Source organism: Mastigoproctus giganteus, chromosome 8 (assembly GCF_048544385.1).
Source record: "Mastigoproctus giganteus isolate SK-2022 chromosome 8, ASM4854438v1, whole genome shotgun sequence".
NCBI lineage: Eukaryota > Metazoa > Arthropoda > Arachnida > Uropygi > Thelyphonidae > Mastigoproctus > Mastigoproctus giganteus.
Genome location: NC_143582.1, coordinates 67,093,656 through 67,115,231, shown reverse-complemented (window position 1 = coordinate 67,115,231; position 21,576 = coordinate 67,093,656). Strand labels below are relative to the sequence as shown.

Sequence of the window (21,576 nt, the reverse complement as noted above, 5' to 3'; positions counted from 1 at the left end):
CAAAAAGCACATCAAGAAGGAACAGTGATTTCGATGTTTAGCGATAGGCCTACAGGCCTTTTTAAGTACTGGTATTTGTTTAGCTCGCAATCGAAGCACTCCAAAATTGGTAAAAGAAGCTTGGAGATCAGGTTCTCAATGAACTTTGACTGAGTTTATGTAAATATCATTGTACTATACTTATATAATCATATTTAAACTAGAATTTCTTCGTAATTACTTTTGTGAGATAAATCTATTAGCTTTTATTTACAGAACAAGGTACGAGTACACAAGCGTAGCAACTGTAACATTTTGGGAGATAAAAATAAATTATATTCTTAGAAACAGTTTTGCCAACTTGTGCAATTTCGGCGTTCATATGTTTCTGAAAGTCGTTTGATATATCTACATTTTTTTGTTCAAAGAAAGGAGTATTTTAATCTTTTAAATTCAATATGAGTGCCTTTTTGCACAAAAGCAGAAATATAATTGGCATGTTTGGAGAAAGGAAAGTACTAACTCGTAATTACGTGATGTGTCCTCTGAAGAGCAAATTTGTTAATATTTAGCTCATACAATAAATTGAGATGCGCATGGATTAATGAAATCGTCACTAAGATTACATTTACAGGAAAATCCTGTTTAAACCCAGTCAGAAATAAGGAATCTCGAATGTAAAGAGAATATATATACATCAAGAAAAATAATACTGAAAGATTAGTATTTCATATTGAAATTAGGATTTGTTTATGAAAAATTTCAGTTTCCAGCTGTTTTTCAATAATGAAATCTATGTAAAAACATCAAAAATATTTGTAATTATGGTACATTAGATTAGCAATGTACGGTCCGTATGTCCATGATCTGAACGAACATAATAAAAGAATTTAAAAATTTTTGCCAAAAAATTTCTAACAATTATAAGTCGATTTGTTAGAAGGTTTGATATATTTCATCAATATCTTTCGGGAAATTATAACTTATATATCCTTTACAGTCTAGGCAGTAACCTGTCGGATGTTGTTAAATAGAGCACCTAGCAACTCGATTTCCTACCCAACTTTTTTAATTCTAAGAATATACTCGGAGTTCGAATAATGTACTGAGATCAACTGGAGCAAATCATTTGATAAATGGAGTGAGCCCTGTAGCCAACAAGAATTCTACAACTTAGATTCGCCATCAACGCAGTAGGGATAGGGGAGGTCATTAGCGCTAGTATGATTATATAACAGCTATAACACATAGTACTAAAGATTAAAAGCCTGGTCAGAGCAGCTTGTAACCATGAAATGATTTTCTTTAGATTTAACAAGGCGAGCTAATCTGTCATGTAGTACAATATATTTTTTAAACCTATACCTTCATAATATTTTGTAGTACAATATATTTTTTAAACCTATACCTTCATAATATTTTGTAGTACAATATATTTTTTAAACCTATACCTTCATAATATTTTTAAGACATTTTGAAATAAACACGATCATTTTAATTTTCCAATATAACTTCCTAGTTTTTTGGGTTCACCTGAGCAATGCTGAGGTTTTATTATACAGGGTGATTCACTACCAGTGCGACAAACTTGCAGGAGATGTAGGGGGCCCAATGACGAATCGGAATCACATAGCATTGCAGGGTCCGAAATGCTTTCGTCATGCGGTAGAGGACGTTGAACGGGAGGTCGCGTGAACAGCGATCCCGCTGGAAGTCAGCATTTGCGAACCGGTTCCCGAGGCAGTAAGATGGACGAGTATTCAAACGTTGAACTGGCCGACATGCACCTCGCATATGGAGCTGCGGACTGTAACAGGCGCGCCGCTCTGGGCTTGTACCAGGAACGTTCCCGCACAGGCGTGCTTCTCATCATACGATTTTCGCACGTGTGCACAGAAGGTTACGTAAGACTGGTTGTTTCACGAGAGGTACCATGAATCGAGAGCGAACGACGAGGACGCCAGACAATGAGGAGAATGTCCTATGTCTTGCAGAAGGCAATCCGAGTACGAGTACTCGAGCGATAGACCAACGATTGGGTATTTCCCAATCCACTGTATGGAGGATACTGTCAACAAACCAAATGAGTTCATACCATCTGCAACGCGTCCAATCATTGGAGCCTGCAGATTATCCACTCCGGAGGACTTTTGCTACTTGGTTTCTTCAACGGAAACTGTTCGCAAATGCTGACTTCCAGCGGGATCGCTGTTCACGCGCCCTCCCGTTCAACGTCCTCTACCGCATGACGAAGGCATTTCGGATCCTGCAATGCTTTGTGATTCCGATTCGTCTTAGTGCCCCCTACACCTCCTGCAAGTTTGTCGCACTGGTAGTGAATCATCCTGTATATATTCTGGCGTATGTGCTGCATCACGCTATGCAGATCAGATCTGAGTATTGGCTATGACAGCTTACAATCCTCTGTAAATTACAATAGGAGACAAAAATATATTGAAAACGGAAATTAATGGGAATGACAGCCCTTGAGAAAGACTTAGAAATATTGTTTTATTTTTAGACAAAGATAAAATTATCTCCTTCACATTTAAATGTGCCAAAAGAATAAAGGACTGGCCATATAAAGCAGTAAAGAGCAAGTATCGAGTTTAGCACGGCGCAGGTTCGAGCTCGTTCAACGTTGCAGTATGTAAGTCCACTCTTTCAGCTAGTGGACATATGATAAACGTCGATAATCACGTCTACCACACGAACTACCTTATTAAGTTACAAAGAGTAGCCTGTTTGATAAGCTGTGTATAGTACAAGCCACTTTTCTTCTGTCAGTAGTTTCAAATGCAAAATGAAGGATGCTTATGGCAATGGTTAGGCTGTGTCTAAAATACTGCATACAGGCATGGAAACCTTTTTATAAAGTCCATAAATCTGTTGGAAAGGAAGCAGAGAAGAAAACAAGATTAGTTGGGGACACAAAAAGATATTCTTCCCTACTTCTCTGATCTTATATATCGTCTTTGAAATATAAACAGAAAATGTAAGTTTTTAAGTTTAAGAAAGACTAGGGTTCTGTAAATTGCAGTCTCTGGAAACTAGGCATTTGTGTGGTTACCTAATTGAAGTGCATGGATCCTACAGGCTTTAAAAGGGTTAAGTAACCTATTAAGTTTGGCGAAATCTAAAGCTTCAGGATACATCGATTAGTCGTTCAATCCTGAGGCCACGAGGTCAGTACATTGTCTATAATTGCACGTATTCTTCAGTACATTGTCTATAATTGCACGTATTCTTCAGTCGGTTTGCTTGTTCACCGGACCAAAAAACCGGAGCTCACAGAAGATAAACAATGCAACCACGCTTAAAACCGGCCACTTCAACCAGTGTAAAAAAAAAAAAAAAAAAAAAACTCCCGACGATATTCGAAATCAAGTCTTATTCAAAATTTGAAAGAACGGCAGTAATCACTACCGTGATAGGCGCGAAGGATGGAGTTTAACGGAATTAAGAAAATAAAATTAAAATAATGAATTTGTAAAAAGAGTAGTTTATAACAAGTCTTAAGTCTAGTTTGCATGTGATCAAACGCTGATAATAAAATAAATGAATGCATAAATTAAATAAAAATTTTAAATTGAACCACAACTTCAGTAATCATTTAGTACACGTAAGTCTCTCATTCTTATTAACTATGTGTCTTCTCATCACATCGAAGCGGATTCGTCAAGAGATGAGCGCTGAAAATTAAGCGGTGCTACTTTAATATACTTAGTCATTATAATACAGCACATAAGGAGTCCTTAAACTTACAGTTAATGAATGCATAAATTAAATGCACTAATGGTATAATATTGTTTGTAAGTTTAATTTCTAAAAGAATTTATAATTTGGAAAGATATTTTTAGACTCATAAAACGAAAAGGTGATTCAAGGTCGATAGCAACTTAAAATAATTTTAAGAATATCCGCTGCTGCCGTTTTAATACTTCGATGAGGTGAGCTTCGAAACGTCCAATTTCACAGTGAAGTCTTCCAATTCCCTTATTCATGGCGATTTCGTATGTTTAACTATTTCTCTGCAAAAGTTTCAGACATTTTATGAGAAATAATTTTTTTTTTTTGCAAAAAATTACCTAAAGCTGTTCGAAACTATCAACCGAAATCGATTTAACAACAGAACACTGTGCATCACTGGATACACAATGTATCAAATACCAATCTGATGCCTATCAGTAGTGTTTCACAACGGCGCTGGACCCCAAAATGTTTATTGCCATATGCCCTACCTACAGCCCTGTCTAAGTTTTAAGCACGGCTTCGGTTTTTACAATGCAATATCATAGATCACTGAAAAGCGCGAAAAAAAAAAAAAAAAAAAAATCCCACTCATCTACATGTCGTAAAAAACGTGGTTAAATATCAAGGCAAACTTTGGTGACACCAGTTTTGGTATACTTGAATTAAAAAATGAGATCTGCGGTGAAAGTTAACTTTAAGGCAAATGGTTAATTTGATCCTGTTTACAGTTGTGAAACATATTTATTCAAGGGGAAGGAGAGAGATTCAATGGGGCCAATTATCTAGCTATCTGCTTATCCCTTCCTCCTACTAAGTTATAATTAATTTTTATTGTGAAAGGTAGGAGGCAAAAATGAGGAATTTCAGATTTTTTTTTTCATATTCATATGCAAGGGCTAAAAATATTCTCTTCAGGAACTACAGGTTGTGTTTTACTAATTTAGGAGACAATTTTATTTTACTTAAGTAAAATCGAACTATAATGCTTTAAATAGCCTTAAAATCATTTCACCTCACGTCATCTGTATGTAATGATAGCAAAAAAGAGTGAATAGTATTGATTTTTAAAGAATGTCATTTAAAAATGAAAAGTTGGTTGTGAGAGTTATTTACATAAATTCAGATTAAAGTTCATTGGATATATAAAACATTTAATTTTTAACAAGTGCAAATCTGAGCATATTGCATCCACTCCGTTGGAGTACAGGTGAGTAATGTACTGTTTCAAGAGTTCGAGCTGTTTGATCACTGTGATAATCTTTTGAGTGGTTTCCTTCGAATTTTTTCCAGCAACTAGAGAACTCAACAGAAAAATAAGAAACCCTAATTCAAAGGGATTCAAAACGTAGGCCATCATTTAAACACACATTGCATCAACGAGTTGCTTAATTACAAAGCTTGGCAAGTTTTTTACAACTAGAATTTTACAATATGCTATTTCGGAATCTCATTCAAAGATCACAAAAAATGAAGTTTTCATCAGTCTAATAGTAATGATAGGAAATAAGATGAAATATAACTGTGCTCTGTTATTAATCACTATCACATATACATACTGATTGTTTAGCCCTTTTTTTTATCTTAATAATTTGACTTTTAAGGCCTTGACAGAAAAAAGCTCAGCAAGTAATTCCGAAACTCTTTTAAACTGCAATTTTATAAACGAGAATCTGTAAAGAAATGCAACAATGGATCCCAGGAGCACACTAAACATTTATACATTTTTGTATCTTCTTCTTTACTGGTTGATGTCTTATCTTTTTCCACATTATTTTTAGTTATTAAAATATTGACACAACTGTACAGATATGTTTTTAAGCAATATTTGCAAAATCCAGCACATAAACATTCACAGGGCCTGCTCGGTTGAAGTATTTCTCATGGAAGCTGAGTTAGATTTAAGAGCACAAAATGCATTCATTGATTAGATACGTTTCTCCCTCTCTTTTTAACTCCAGTATGCGATCAATAAACTTTTAACTTGGTGCTCCCGATAAGAATTCACGGTTCCTGCTAATGTGATGGCGAATAACTGTTGACAATGTACAAATCCTGGCCAGTTGTTTAAGCAGCTCGTTGTAACGTTAGAATTACCTGCCTGAAAGCCGAAACCTGATACTCAGAGGTTTCAGGTTCGAAATTCACTTCTGTGATACATCTAATCTGAAGCCTTGAGACTTGCATTGATTGATACTGTAGATATCCAGCAGCGATCACAGTACTCCGTTGTCCTTGCTTTTTCGTAGGTGTCTCATTGTAGGCCACACCGAACAACAGAAAAAACGCCATAAATTATTTAACGAAGTTCTTTGCTGAGAATCTTCTGATGTAATCACCAAACTGAGGGAATAAGTTCATAGCAATGTTGTGTTGCTGAGGTTTAAAATTTATATTAGAAGTAAAAAATGTAATACAATGATATAAATAATTAATAATGTGTCAGCAAGGCTACAATTAAATGTAGACATCAAAATTCCTTAAATATATACAAAAATGTTTCACATGCGGATTGTATTGATTCACCTCGTATCGATTCTTCGCGTTCACTTCATGGCTCCCATTAAATACGCTTAAGCTCACTCAAACAGACGTTGCTAACCACGCAGTGGTTGAAAGCTTAATTACGATTTGAAATTAATGGCAAAATTCTCCAGGCAAGTATTGCTAATCCCTAAGCAGTTAGCAAAGCCACACTGTTAATTATGCCTACTTAAATTTATCTTATAAGAAAGCTATAAATGTCATCAAGTTAGAAAATACGTCATTTGAACTGCTTTTACACATTTTTGAAAAAAGTTATAACACATACAACGAAAAATGATTGGAAAGATATTTCAACGAAATTGTAATGAAATATTACTCGTGTCTTATATTAAAATATTAATGGTCACACTGTGTAATTTTTAAGACCGAACGCACACCGGTTAATGATTTACAAACTTAAACCAAACCAATTATACCATGATTAAACCCAATTATACCACGTTAAAGAAATTAATGCAAACTGCAACAAGAACTTGTTTTATCTTGACTAAATTCACCGGTTTAACAGGTGCATTTAGTCAAGATAATGACAGGGAAGTTTATTGTCCTAAAGTGCAACTCATCGGTGTGCGTTTCGCCGTGCTGTCTAAAGCTCCAATTGTCTTCAATAATGATAATGCGTTTAGAAATTTCGCCTCCACAGTTCATTTGAACTATATTTAAACATTGTACATTATTTTCAATTCTGACTAATAACTGGTTTCTATTTCATTTAATTTTCAGTACTATACACAAAAGGACTTGAAAAGACAAATCTAAGTAGAGCATAATGGTGAAATGTAGTAATAATGAAATTAATAGTTAATGGTTTTATTACAAAAATACTCATATTTACTAAAATTTATTGTACTCGTAAAAGCATAAGTTGGTGTTTCCAAGGGTGCGGCAACTCACATCAGCTTGGAAAAGAAAAAAAAAACTAAATTTCATGAAGAAAAGCGTTTTACTCAAGGTACTGAAAAACAAATGGTGTGTAGTTTGAACTTGGACAAAGTTCTCCTTTCAAAAATTTGGTCGTCTACAAATGAAAACGATAACAGAATTACTTCTAAGACTTGCCTACACTGACATTGTTACCGATTTGGAAAACATCTTTTGTTGTTTCAGTTATTAATTGAAGATTTCCTGGTTTTCTTATCCATATGCTGATTAATCTTGCAGTTAACATAGAGCAGCGCTCTATAAGTCGCTTATTTAATCGATTACCCATTTATCACATAACCCGTTGGTTGGCTGTGTGTACCGAGGTGACTATGGCACCAGAGCACGTTGTCGCTGGATATGAGGCGCCTCCGTAGCCAGGTGGGAAGGAGCAGCAATACGCAGCACACGCTTCTTGATTAGACCGGGGTTCGAGCCCGTCACCACCAAATACGGAGGATGCGGAAAGGTCAAGGAATGACCACCGCATATCCCGGAGCAATATGGCCTTAGTTGCAAATGCTCCTAAAAACCAACCAAAGCTTAAAGCTGGATATGGAGTGAGTCATTTTTAGATAACTGGTAGTTTACTGTGAGGATTACATAATTTTAAACGCAGTATAGTATTTATTAATGCGGTGAGTAATGTGGGGTTTTACTCCAAAGAACACCTGCTTATGTCGGAACGTTACCACGCAACCAAATAATTTTGCCAATGCCAGGATAGAAATACGATGTTCTTGCTTTTTCTCTACCTTGTGAACTCCTCTGACCGCGCGGGCGTTCCGAAGTAATATAAACAAAATTTATTTTTTGTTTTATTCAGTAATAAATATCCAATTATAGTTCACAAAACTAGGACTGAAACAAAAGACTGAGAACTGCATTCGCACTATTGGTGAACATACCTTCGTATGGTTACACGAGGCACACAGAAAAGAGTGGAGTCATGTCTACACGAGTAAGGAGGACACTTTACAGAACATTTTCAACAGTTTTTAATAAAAGTTTGTTGTACTGCAAGCTTTTATAAAATTTTGGTTGCATTTTAATTGGACAAACTTGTATTATTTTAACATACGTTGAAATTGCAATTTGAACTAATTATTGAAATGTCTCGGGACCAAGTTAAACTGAACTAGAAGAGTGAATGACTCCGACTATTTATGATTGCAAACAGTTTGTTAGCTGTCCTGTTGCCTTAAAATATAGGACAAAAGGAAACAAATTCAGACTTATAGTATAGACGAGACAAGGATTACTCGTATATTCTTGCTTACCTAATAAAGAATAGTATCCATTTTTTTTTTTTTTTTTTTTCAAACTGGAATTCCGTTGACGAATGGATAACGTTTTTCCGTTTCGGGAGAATGATAAACTAGCCTTGGAACAGACACTCTACAGACATTTAAAACAAATGATGTTTATAGACATAATCAACAAGACGCATCACAGATTGAAAAGTTTTTACACAAGCTAGCCAAACCAATGTAGGACATCTAAGAAGTGGAATGTAGATGTTACGTAGTACTGCTTTTCTTTCGTTGCTCTTCGTTACATTTATCTTCAGACACAAATCCCATCGACCTTCGAATCAGATTCATTGAATTATGCTTAAGTTACTTAAATAACGGTGTGCATTATTTTCGCTGTAACAAATGTCTGACTTCACAGGAACAGACTAATAATTCCTAATAGCTTAGGCAGTTAATCAACAGGGAACGCTATATAAAAGCTAAGAACTTTAAAATATGTTTGCTAATAATAATAGAAAAGGAACGTGGGACGAGGAAAACAAAACTTAATACAGGGAAAATCAGTTCAATTATTTTAATTTAGTGATACTGTATAGAGAACTTCTACGCTTATTTCGAGTATTTGGAATTTGGTGGGTCGACCGAGACAACAATGGCGAGATCAAGACCATCTTTAAGAGCTACAACGAACAGGTCTTAAAAGCCAGATCAAGTTCATGGTGATGATTATGATGTATAGAGAATTGGTATTTAAATATAATCTCAAAGTTATCAGATTAGCTCAATTACTAAAATATTGATTGGCTAAGTTTTTTAGAATCCCGTCATCATTTAGATTTCGAATCTAGTCGTTAGGCTAAAAAAGGGGCTAAAAGAAACGAGAACTTCTTAGCTCCTTTGTTTGGGTTTGAGCACAGGATTCCAAAGAAGAATTCAGAATCGAATCGTAAACAATCTATATTTAATTACTGCCATAAGATTCCGCACAATGGCTTCTCTGATTACTGAAACGTCTGGAATCGGAAATATAGGAGTTAAAGTATGTCATGACGGTCGATTCCTAAACTAGTTACAAAATTCATAAAAAGTCATCCGCATTATTCAATTCAATTATTCAAAAAGTCACTGCATTATTCAATCTGCACATCTCATTCCCACTCTACGGACGTTGGCAATTCTTGGAATGGTGAAAATCCTGGAATGGTGCAGAACGAGGGTCGAAACCGGTCTTATCATGGCTTTATAGTTTTTGTTCTTTTTTATTTAAGTTATTTGTTCCATTAATTCTTCGTGAAATAAAGAAATAAATGAATGATTAAATAACGAGATTACTGAAACTTGGCTTCTGTTCTTCCTCTCTAAATGTTGGTTTCTTTAGGCTACTGCTTAATGAGACCAACATATTTGCCTGAACTTGAAGCCGTCTCTTCTTTTCACAGAATGGAAAAATTTTAAACGTTTTGTGTGCATATAAACGCAATGTATATTGCATCATTTCAGGATATTCAGTTAATATTATTATCAAAGGAATATAAGTGTAGAGAAGAAAATAGCTAAATTAATACATAATTTAGCTACCTGACAGCGGATGTCATTCCACTTTCTTTTTAATTTCTGTGCAGTGTGTTTTCATTAGGAAAAACATAATGCGCTCTTAAGAACTGCAGGAAAAATAGGCAGTTTCTTAAGGACTAAGAATCTGCCTAAAGAAATAAGAAATTCGACACGCTCTTTTTCGCGTTCCCTGAACATTCATCGTTCAAGCTTCGATGTGTGTTTCGTATTAAACACGCAGCAAGCTACAATCCGCATGTGATATTTACAGCCAGGCATAATAAAATATTGTATGGACGATTAACCCATGGAGCTTCCGACGCTCTGCCACGAAGCTTAACTGACGACTTCATTCGACCTCGTTGTTTTTTTGGTACGGTAACCTCGACGAACAGAGTACCTAGCGCCGAATGAAATCAGACATACGTGTAGGGCCCGGAGGTCAAGGTACTATAGTACAACAGTCAAGAATTATCTTCTTTTAACTCTCCACGGTTTGGCTTGTACTCCAGACCTGGGTCAAACTGCATTAGGACAAAAACCTAAAATGGAATTAAATAAAAATTATTACACGGCATTAACACTTCAACAATGAATGTATAAAGGAACACTTCCACCAGTTTAACAAATACAATGTATAATGGAAGATGTACATTGTATAACAGAATGAAGCTCCAATTCGATTGATCACTCAAATTTATTATTTTCTGGAATATTTTATATCACGGTTTTCTAATTATAACAGCAAAATCTGAAATTCCATAATTAACAACAATGGGAAAACAAAAATTAACGCATGCTACGAAAGAAACTACATCTAGCATCCCCACCACCCACGAAATCGAAATCTTTTGCAGTGTAACAATTTACGGGAAGAAAATTTTCCTTTTGTGATAGATTCATATCTAAAACAAGTTTAATTTGGTTGTTACGAAACTTATTTTGTGAGATGGCCTTTCTCATAAATGAAACTGCTACACAGTAAGGAATAATTTAGAAATTTAGACCGCTAAAAAGAATTAATCACGACTTATTTATCAGTGATATCAGTCTGTTGGAACAGTAAAGTACACGAAGCAGAGGCTGCACGACATATTATGCGTTAAAAGGAGACAAGCGTTCATGCTGAATTAGCATAGAAGACCTACAAAAGCAGCTTCACAATTTTGGCTTATAACTTCGTTCATTTTTAACTTAGTATAACATACCAAGCACTGAATAAAAGTCGAGGTCTTGAAATTTTTAATAGTGGCTAAAGCACCTCAGTGTGATTACACACCCACTCTTAATATGTCAGGTATTACATCACCTGTAACGATTCTGATTTTCTTCTTAATTGGCTTAAATGCTGGCTGATAAACCTGACCCGTAATGAAGCCCTACAAAAAACAAAAAACAAAAAACCAAACGGTGCTAGTCACGAAAGTAGAAAATTTGCACATATAATGAGAGAATGAGGGGGGGGGATAAAATGGAATATATATTGGGTGTCCGTTTTCCATTGCTAAATATCATCATTCTTCTCTTTCTTGGTGATTTCCTTCTACTTCTCTCTCTCAGAGTAACTTGGGAAATTTTTTTTTCCTGGTGCAGCATAAGCCTTGGGCTTCCTTGCACCATATGGCTATTAATAATAATAATATCTTGTAAGAAAACTTTGTTTCGTATGCTGTGGACTTTGTATATATCAGTATGGTTAACGTATACACAGTGACATTCTGCTGAAAATCGCTATATATATATATTATGTTCGGTTAACTACTGGCGAAACTCATAGCTACTGCTCACTTATAACCCTTCAAAACCAAAGCTTTCATTCAGCGCTTGGTGTTTCACTAAGATCAAAATATAGGAACTTATAGGCTTACAAAGTTATGAAGCTAAATACACTTAGTGATCACTGAATTATGACCACCCCATCTGTAATGGACTATGCCACATAGCTCGCAGTATAACAAGCCAGACAGCTTCTCAAGTTAGAGCAGTGGTAATTTGCATGGGAGGTAGTAAAGATATCACGGAGTTTCAAAACGGCTTGATTGTGGAACCTCGTCGTCAGGTGCTTCTAAATCTGAAACAGCACGTCTTGTCAGCTGCTCACGGCCCACTGTCGTTAAGATGTACAAAGAATTGTATCGAACAAGTCAGAACTGTAAAGGCTTACGCAAGGTGAATGTTCGTGGTGGGCGAAGGGTGGAGCGCGCTGCACAGGCTCAACAGCAGGTCACTGTGCGACAGTTCACATTGCAGTACTGGAATGCAAGAACAATATCCCAAATACCACACACTCAGGTGTATGGGGTTCCACAGCAGACGACCCAAGAGACAGCCTCTCTTCACCACTGATAATCGTCGACAGCGAATGCTGTGATATCAATAACATGCTGGTTGGATACTGGAGGACTGGAAACGAGTGAGTCCAAATACCTGGTGCAATACGCCGACAGACGGCTTCCTGCGTGGCGCAAGCAACACTAGTCCATGTATCCATCGGCATGGTGTCCGATATCCAGGCAGATTGCAGTGGTTGTTTAATATGGGACACGTTTTTCTGGCAAGAATTAGGACCCCTGGCGCGTATGGACCAACTGGTAAAGTCTACCGGCAGCTCTTAGGAGACCGTGTGCACCCTGCCATATTGCGTTTTTTCCCGGACAGAAACGGGATTTTCCAAGACGATAATGCGCCGTGTCATCGGGCGCTCACTGTGCACGAGTGGCACGATTGGCCTAACCACTTAATTAACAAATTCGCCTAACCTCAATCCAATTGAACACCTGTGGGATATTTTGGAACGGGAAGTGGGGCGTAGGGACACGCACCCGTCATTTATTCCAACACTGTGGAAAGATTTGCAGGCAATCATGCCTGCAGATCCTTACGGACGTCTTCAGACATCTAGTGGAGTCAATGCCTAGGCGAATAGCGGCTGGTATCCGTGCGAAAGGTGGCTCAACACGTTATTAGGTAAGTGGTTATAATTCAGTGATCATTCAGCCTATATTATGGGTTACAGCTATATATAAACATACGTTTCACAAAGAACAATGGGTCGCTCTTTGAGAATAAGGTAGTACTAATTTTTTGGTTACTAATGACAAGAATATTTTGAACTTACCATATCTGTGGGTAAGAGGGTTATATCAGAAGGTGGGTTGGTGATAACGTAACGTTTGGAGGATGCTTCACAGGAAGAGGATGTGTCACGAAACCTGTACAGCCCTATGCATAACATCCCATAGTTTCGGAGAGCTGCCGTAAAGAGATCGCCATACTTTCCTCCTTCCTAGTGCAATCAAAAACATCAAGTGAATACACTAAAAGCAAAAAATGTTTGTGGATTAGTTATTATATTATATAATCTGAAGGCGCTCTTCTTGGTCATCAAACATTATCAAGTTGGCTTGCAAGACTAAATAGAAAATGTTATGCATTTATATATACAGCTACATATGTTAGTTGCAAGATATCTAGAAACGAGGGTTATTTAATTAAAACATGTTTGGCGCGCGACAGTCTCAGCAGGGTGAGTGGAAACAGATGTTTACAAGCTTAAACTAGGAGGTCTTAACCTTTTTCAGCCAGGACCCAGGTTAAGTTGGGAGTTAAGTTTCCCTACCCCCAGTCCTTCTCCAGAAGTCCCACAACTGCACCTAGCCCTCTTCCTGCTCCTTTTCGCCTGGGGGATGCCTACGCTCTGTCATCCCCCCACTGTCTTCCACTTTCCTGTTTCTTCTCTGCTCTTTCCTTGGTCCTCTCCACTCTCGCTCCTGCAGGAGTGTGGACGGCCCGTCAGATGTCTTTTAACTCCCTGGTCCGGCTCCTCGTGCCAGTGGACAGATGCTGGGAGGCTCCTTCCTGGTGATCGCGCCTCCCAGTAACGAAGAGGCCAGTCAAACAACACGCTACTCACACTGACAGGCTCTGCAATGGTAAGAGAGTACTTAACGCGGATTTGTGGGAATCCACGGGAACCGCATAACAATAACAATATGTCAAGTTGGGAGTGAGCTTCGAGACCCACAGTTCGGCTTTGAATTAATAATGTATTTCTTTTACACTACTGTGTACAAATTAAGTGTTACTGTTTAGCATTAGTAGAGGCATATTATGCAAGAAAGCAAGTTAAGCATCAACCAAAAAAAAAACAAAAAAAAAAAACACTCCCATTTCACCCCTTCGTTCGTTCAAAATACTTGTCCAGTTGAGCTTTAAATTTATTTAGGCTATCAACTTCCACAACAAGGGATGGAAGTCTGTTCCAACAACCAACTACCCGCTGGCTAAAGGCAAACTTCCACACATCTATCCTACATCTGTCTTTCCTCAATTTGAATTTATGCCCTCTCAGGTGATTATTCTGAGCAAGAGGAAGAATCCCATCAGCACTGAGCATGCTCAAATCATTCAAGGCTTTATACACCTCTATCATATCACCTCGCTGGTGCCTAGTCTCCAGACACTGTAATTTGCAATAATTAAGCCTTTCTTCGTAAGAGCACCCCTCTGTTCCATTCACTAATCTTGTTGCCCTTCTCTGTACTCATTCCAGCAGCTCTACATCCTTCTTAAAATGAGGCCTCCAGACCTGTATACAGCACTCAAGGTGTGATCTGATCATTGCCTTATACAAGGGGATATTTACCTCCTTATTCCTGTATATTATTGACAAGACACCATGAGCTACTCTTGCCGCCCGTCTGCACTGCTCAGAGAACTTCATATCTGCCTGCACAACCAGCCCCAGGTCCCTTTCATTCTCTACCACTGTCAGTGTAGTACCACACAGTTGATACATTGCTCTGGGGTTACTGTTTCCCATATGTAGTACTTTACATTTGTCAATGTTAAACTTCATTTGCCACCTCTCAGCCCATCTGCTCAACCTTTCCAGATCCTGTTGCAGCAGAATACTCTCAGTAGTGTCCGTAGTGTTACTAAAATATGACTAAACTTCAGAAACTGGGTAGCTGTAAATAATAAATAATAATAATACTATTAAGATATGATTAATATTTATTTATTAGTTGACAGTACTTTACCAGATAATAGTTTTGGTGGTTGAAAACCAGCATATCCACTCAAACTCGCAGTCCACTATTTATTCAAGGTTAAAATAGTGGTGTCCAATCAACATGCCCCAATTCATCGACCAAGTGCAAAGAAACACTTTCACAATAAGAAATTTAGACTTCTTAAAGAGGATCACGGCGACCCACCATAAACTGCATGGCTACCCAGTTTTGGGTCGCGATTCATAGATTAGGATCTCCTGGCTTAAACAAATACGTCAAAATGCTAGTGCATAACAAGAGTTTCGTTTGCACTTTGTTACGCTTGCGTGGGTAATACTTGTATTTCCTATTCCATTTCAAATAACAGATAAGAGTGCAGTTAAGGTTAAGAAGCACAAAAAATTCACGACAGAATGTCAAAAACCGCTGTAGTAGAGAAGTTCCGATAGTTTGTGCGCAGTGAAAACATCTTCAGTCTCCAAGAGTGAAAAATTGTGAATCCCAGATTTTTCTGGCAAAGTTATGGTAACCTTTTTTTCAACTACCTTCATTATTTGCTATTAGACCTTAAAGAAAATTATACCAACTGGGAACGGTATGCTGAAAACTAGCACCCGTTGCCCAACCAGCATCATCGATGAATGGTTGCCATCAGCCAAAAGAATTATTTTCACCAGGAATATATAGTGTATATCAGTGAAGTATGTCTAAATGTTAAAGGTGACTTTTAAATAAAAAAATAATAATAATTAAAAAAAAAAAGAAATATATATATATATACTTTTTTAGCCTTAGGGGTATTTTAATTGAGAAATCTTCGTATTTAATATCTCCCCTGGGATATCAATCATTTTGGAGGAAGTTCATATAGAAAATTTAGATTGCATAAAGAAAGGTTTAATGCACATAGAAAGAAGTTCGTTTCGCAAAAAAATAATTTTTAATATCACAATGACGACTTTTAACTCTTCTAGAATACTTACCCCAAACTGTGCCAGAGGTCCATCATAAAGACAAATTTGTGACACTCTACAGCGGTCCCGATTAATAAATGATTCTGGTGTGCTGTAGCCACCCCTCAGTCCTGCTCCCTCTGCCAGAATAAGTTCCAGCTCTGGTGTTGCCCCTCCAGTGATTAGCGATCGGATCAACGTCAGAGCATTGGCATTGAAGTAGGTCTGAAAAACAACAAATATAAATCCTTACATAAGCAGAAAGCCGAGAAAATCTTCTGAATGACAAAATAAGATTATTTAAAAACCTATGTCCGAGATAGATTTTTCGCGATCATCTGCAGGCAACTAATAAATATATCATGTTTGCTCCATTTGTCTTTCTTGGCATAGATCTGCACGAATTGGATTATTCCCTGTATTACTTTAGAGGAGGAGATACGTCTCGTTTCTATATGAGGAACTCAGGGATTTTCTTATTTTTTAGGTACAGAAGTACTAAAAGTAGATTTTTTTCTTACCAGTACGCTATCAGTTTCTTCGATATTAGACTCAACGTAGTCGCAATCACAAGGACACTTTTTTCGATGGATATTTGAATAAAAGAAAACAACTCACAAATCCATAATAATTGCACAATTATTATTGTATTGGTTCAAGAAGTTCAACTGCACACACAGGCACTTAGCGTAGCAGTTCACCCAAATGATAAGACATCCTTACACAATCCCAGAGTCTCTTATTCAAAGAATCATTTTTCTGAAGGTTTACGACAAAGACACTACAAAGAGGACGAAGAACAGGCCGATCACCTGTCTCCAATAATGTACAAGATCCTGACCAGCTGCAAAACTAAGACTAGATCAGACCATTTGGAGAGCCAGAACATCATTGGCTGAGCAGTAGAAGGAGAGTAAGCAGATGAGCAAAGGATGCAAGGAGCAACTGCCCATTGATGCGGCAGTTATGGAACAAGTCTACAAAAAAGCACCGCAACCTGAACACGGCTTACATCGACTATCGCAAGGCGTTCGACTCCGTGCACCATAGCTGGCTGATAGAGACACTGGAGATCTACAAAGTCAACCCGACACTAACACACTTCCTAGAAGTAACCATACCGAAATGGAGCACTATCAAGGTCGAGAACATCACGACCAGATCGATCGCCATCAGAAGAGGAACCTTCTAAGGCGATGTCCTCAGCCCACTGTGGTTTAGAGAAGAAGAAGATTCCTGTGTATCCTCTCCCACATGATGTACATGGATGACATCAAACTCAACTCTATGCGGCAACCGAGAATCAACTCTAGCAGCAACTCCGGATCACCGAATAACGGAGTAAGACCCATGGATTATACCAGGCAAGACACGTCACTGGAGTCTCACAGACGCCAAGTGGAATGGGAATTACTGGAAGAAAAATAGATGCTGTTGCTCGCCTGGTGTCTATTAAAGGCCAAGTAAACAATTAATGTTTCGTAATTCATTGTATATCGAAACGAAAACAAAAAATAGTGTATAACCAGCTGGAGAATAATAGGCAAAGGTTCAAGGGAGGATTTGATTTCATTTACAAATTTACACTACTAGTTGCCATTTACACTACTAGTTGCCATTTACACTACTAGGAGCCATACTAGTTGCGGAAGGTTTAGTTGTTTAAATTGTTGTTTAAGTTGTTGAATAGTTGTTTAAAAAATTCAAGTATGCTTCGTTAGGCTTTCCCTACCCATAATGAATAAATTTGGTAATGCAAAACTATACAATGTATTTCGTGCTTTTGTAATTTAATCAGTTTTGGGGAAGTGAGAGGTGCACTATTTAGTATTAGATTTTACAATTCTGTAAATGAAAAAGAAATATATAGCAGTGTCTGTTAATTAAGATTCTTAGAAGGAAATACAAGGCAATTTTATGAATTAACTGCGTTACATGGACAGAAAAAGGATTAATTATTTTAATCCATGATAACTATACGCAACTTACCGTACTCATCAGTGAATCTAAGACGCTAACAGCGAAGGCAGTTCCACAGGCAAATGGTTGAGTGAGGTACAATTCTATATCAGGATCATCATCATCATCTTGGTCCAGGAACTGAACGTTGTTATCGTTAACTGAAAGGAAAACATTTTCAAATGATCTGAATATTCTGTTCTCCATTTACGATTCATTTGAACAAGAGAGCACAACTTTTAACAATGCAGTTTCATAAAAATCTCATTTATTCGAAAGGACTGTATTAACCAGTAATGTATTGTATTTATTTATTATTAATATTTTTAGATACATACAATCGCCAACTATAAATCTTCTTCTTTGTCTTCGCCTTTTCCCACGTTATATGGGGTCGGCATTCAATGTTCCCAATTCACACTTTACATCATCTTCTCCTCTAGTTGGATTAACTTCTTAACCGCAACACATCTATTGGTTTTGGCATAGTTTTTACGACCGGATACCCTTCCTGACGTCAACCCTCACCATTTATCCGGGATTGGGATTTAAGCTGCCAATATATTTCTGTATAAGTAATATACAGAAATAAAATGCGCAGTGTTAACTCTCACACTGCTTTTTCGGGAAATGAAAATAAGCAATAAGAAACTTCTATCCCAGTGGGAAATATTTCTGAACTTTGGCCATCAACGAGAATCGAATACAGTCCCGTTCTTCCCACAAGAAAAGAAAGGAAAAAGCAGCGAAGCAGCTTTATTTTCCTCGCTGTGTGGGAAAAAAAAAAAAAAAAAAGAAAAAAAGGTGCGTGGGTGCAAAGAATTAGCAGCTAAGAACGTGAATTTGGAATTGAGACATTCGGCAAGCAGAGGCTGGTCTGAGCTATGTATGGTCTGAGGATGGGTTCCAGCAAGGTTCCCGACACGTTACTTAAAGTATAGTGATTTAATATAGTTACAGAAGGACGTTACGTGGTTGTTTTCCATTAAGATTATTACTAAATATACTACCACTCTTATACTACGTGAAATTAATAATATAGTTTATTAAGCTATTCGCCTAAACTACTATACTTAAGGTAACGTTTCAGGTATCTTACCGATACCCATCATCAGACCGTACTGTTGGGGAAACAAAAATAAAAATGGTTACAAAAAAGAGTGGTAATATATTTAGTGATTCAGTTATTGGCTAAATAAACTATTTTAATATTCACGTGGTATAAGAGTGGTCATTATAGAAATCTAGATTAACAGCAAGTTCCACTTAAACTAATTAACAACACATCAGGTTATTTTCCTCTATGTGTTGGGCTACTACTTTGCTCTGATCGTCGCCATACTGCCTTCAGTTTTAATCTATAAAAATTAACTCGTTATTTTTTTTCAAAGATGAAACAACAGTTAAGTGTGCATTTTCACCAAAACATTCTTAATATTAACGTTAAGAATTCATTTACAAAAATATAAATGATCATTTACATTTACTTTTACAGAAGAACTAAGTATACCTTGTTAATCAGATAATATTTATTAAAACGCTCCGATCAGTTCCTTCGCTGCTGAACCACAAAATTTTTAAAAAATTTGAAAAAGTTTTAGGAATCCTTATCCTGCGCTGTTGGCCACAACTCCATTGCCACTTATGTAATCCAGCTGGCAAGTTTACATTGGTACTCCGTTGCTGCCATTTTAATGAGTATTTAAAAGAAAGGTTCTTTTCTTAGTCTTGGCGAAAATGCAAGCTATTTCCTATTCTCAAAATTAAAAATCTTTCAAGCCCTAAAGATTTCCGGCTTGTCTTCATTTCATCCTCACTTTTAAAATTAATACAAAAAGTTTAATTCCTGTCCAAACCCAACAGATTATTACGATCGAGTTGCTAAATATAAATTACGGAAAAGGAGGAGGAGGATCATTGTTACCAACTTGTTGTAAACTTTTTTTTTTTGCCACTAAGGCAAGGGCACTTGATAAAACGGGGCAGCTGGACAATATCTATTTAGATGTTGCAGCTGCTACTCATTCTGTTATTGTTCTCAGCCCAGGTCCTACTTGAACAATTTTATGGGACCTCCTACTTTATTAAGACTTCCCGAGTACGGTCATTCTTATTATTTCTCCGATGAGGGCAAGGCTCTCATCACAGAAATATCCCAACAGGAATTTCTCAAGAAGGAACTCTTTTCGACACTACTTTTCCTCTCTTAATTCTACTTGGAGTTAAGTTTGTTCCTATGCTTATAATCTCAAATTCTGGACCGCCTTTAAGTCTCTAGAAAGTGCTACCTACAATAACCAATTACTAAATCAGTAGCCGGGTACTAACTAATAGAAAAAATTTCTCTTCTTTTGGTTTGAATATAAAACTTGAAAAAATACTCTCATCTAACTAAACAAAAGAAGAAAGTTTCTATTCAAATTTTGAATATTGCAGATCGAATAATAACAAAGGTCCCAGCGCGTAAAGACTTGGGAATCCATTTGATAAGAAATTTCTTTTTTTGTAAAAATATTTTCAAAAACATGAAATTCTCCTCTCCCAGTAAAAAATGTTGCTAAGACAGAATCTAGTTCACATTAAACACAATATTTTCAGTTTTATAAAACGAGATGCCTACAATTTTTCCTTAAACGTAATCTCTCACTCTCTCTCTCACACACAAAATTACCGTGTATTTTGAATATTGTGGCGTTTTATTGGGTAAAATAAATAGCTAGAATAGAAATTCCTGTGATACCTCAAATATTTTTTTCGGATACTTACTTAGTTCGGTAATAAGAGGAACATTTGAGCCATATACAGATCCACGCCGTTGGGTAGCAACAGGACTGCCTAATGGCGAAAATTCTCCATGTCCACTTTCTCCTAGAAAATAAAAGACCAGAAAGATATATTTAGTTTGCATTTCATCCAATATAATTATTGGAAAGAGAGACTATCTGGAATAATAACTGGGAATGGTGTTTAACAAGAATGTCTTTGAAAATGTTGAGAAGAAAAATAGAACAAAAATAAAGAAAAGAATTTACATTTTTATAATAAATGTAAATTGTCACATTCCTTATCATGAAAAACGTAATGTTTTTCTTTACAACTTAAAAGATCAAGATATCGCAAAGAATAATTGGCTGTGAATCCATCTTTGAGTCCAATACTACAATATTAGCCATGCTAAGCACATGAATTCTAAAGCAGTTTAAAAAACAGCATTAAGATCTGTTATTGCTCAGAGTATATAAATCCATGTTATAACCTAATTTAAAGTATGCTCCACTCCCTCACATTAGTTGAGCTTATGATAAATTCGTTAATATGAACTGGATCGATGGTAAAACAAAAAGTTCTAAGTATGTAATGAAAGTGGGCGGCGAAACAGTATACAGAAGCTGAATATGTTACTTATGTAAATCGATACAGCGACCACAGCATCTACACATGGAAATAATAGTCCCTTTTAAGGACATTAGATTGACAAGCTCATTTTTATCCAAATTTCCGGCTAAATACAGTCAAAATCGTTCAGCAGTGAAAAATTACCTCACTAACTGGGTAAGTATATGTACGTAGATTATATAAAGAATACAAAATTAGGGATAAAGGGATAACGAATTTTTATACAGTTTTATTCTCAGTGCCGGC

At 36.7% G+C, this 21,576-nt stretch overlaps 1 protein-coding gene across 1 annotated transcript in view; it reads right to left on the bottom strand.

Moving 5' to 3' along the window:
- Window positions 1–9,938: 9,938 nt before the first annotated feature.
- Window positions 9,939–21,576, bottom strand: part of LOC150081591 (calcium-activated potassium channel slowpoke-like) — a 409,705-nt gene continuing 398,067 nt past the window's right edge. The window contains exons 21-25 of the mRNA XM_090380557.1: window positions 20,701–20,802; window positions 17,965–18,095; window positions 16,006–16,200; window positions 13,126–13,293; window positions 9,939–10,549 (exon numbers count right to left, since the gene is read on the bottom strand). Coding sequence (XP_090236683.1) covers window positions 10,472–10,549; window positions 13,126–13,293; window positions 16,006–16,200; window positions 17,965–18,095; window positions 20,701–20,802 — 674 coding nt within the window. The 3' untranslated portion in view covers window positions 9,939–10,471. The remainder of the gene's footprint in view (window positions 10,550–13,125; window positions 13,294–16,005; window positions 16,201–17,964; window positions 18,096–20,700; window positions 20,803–21,576) is intronic.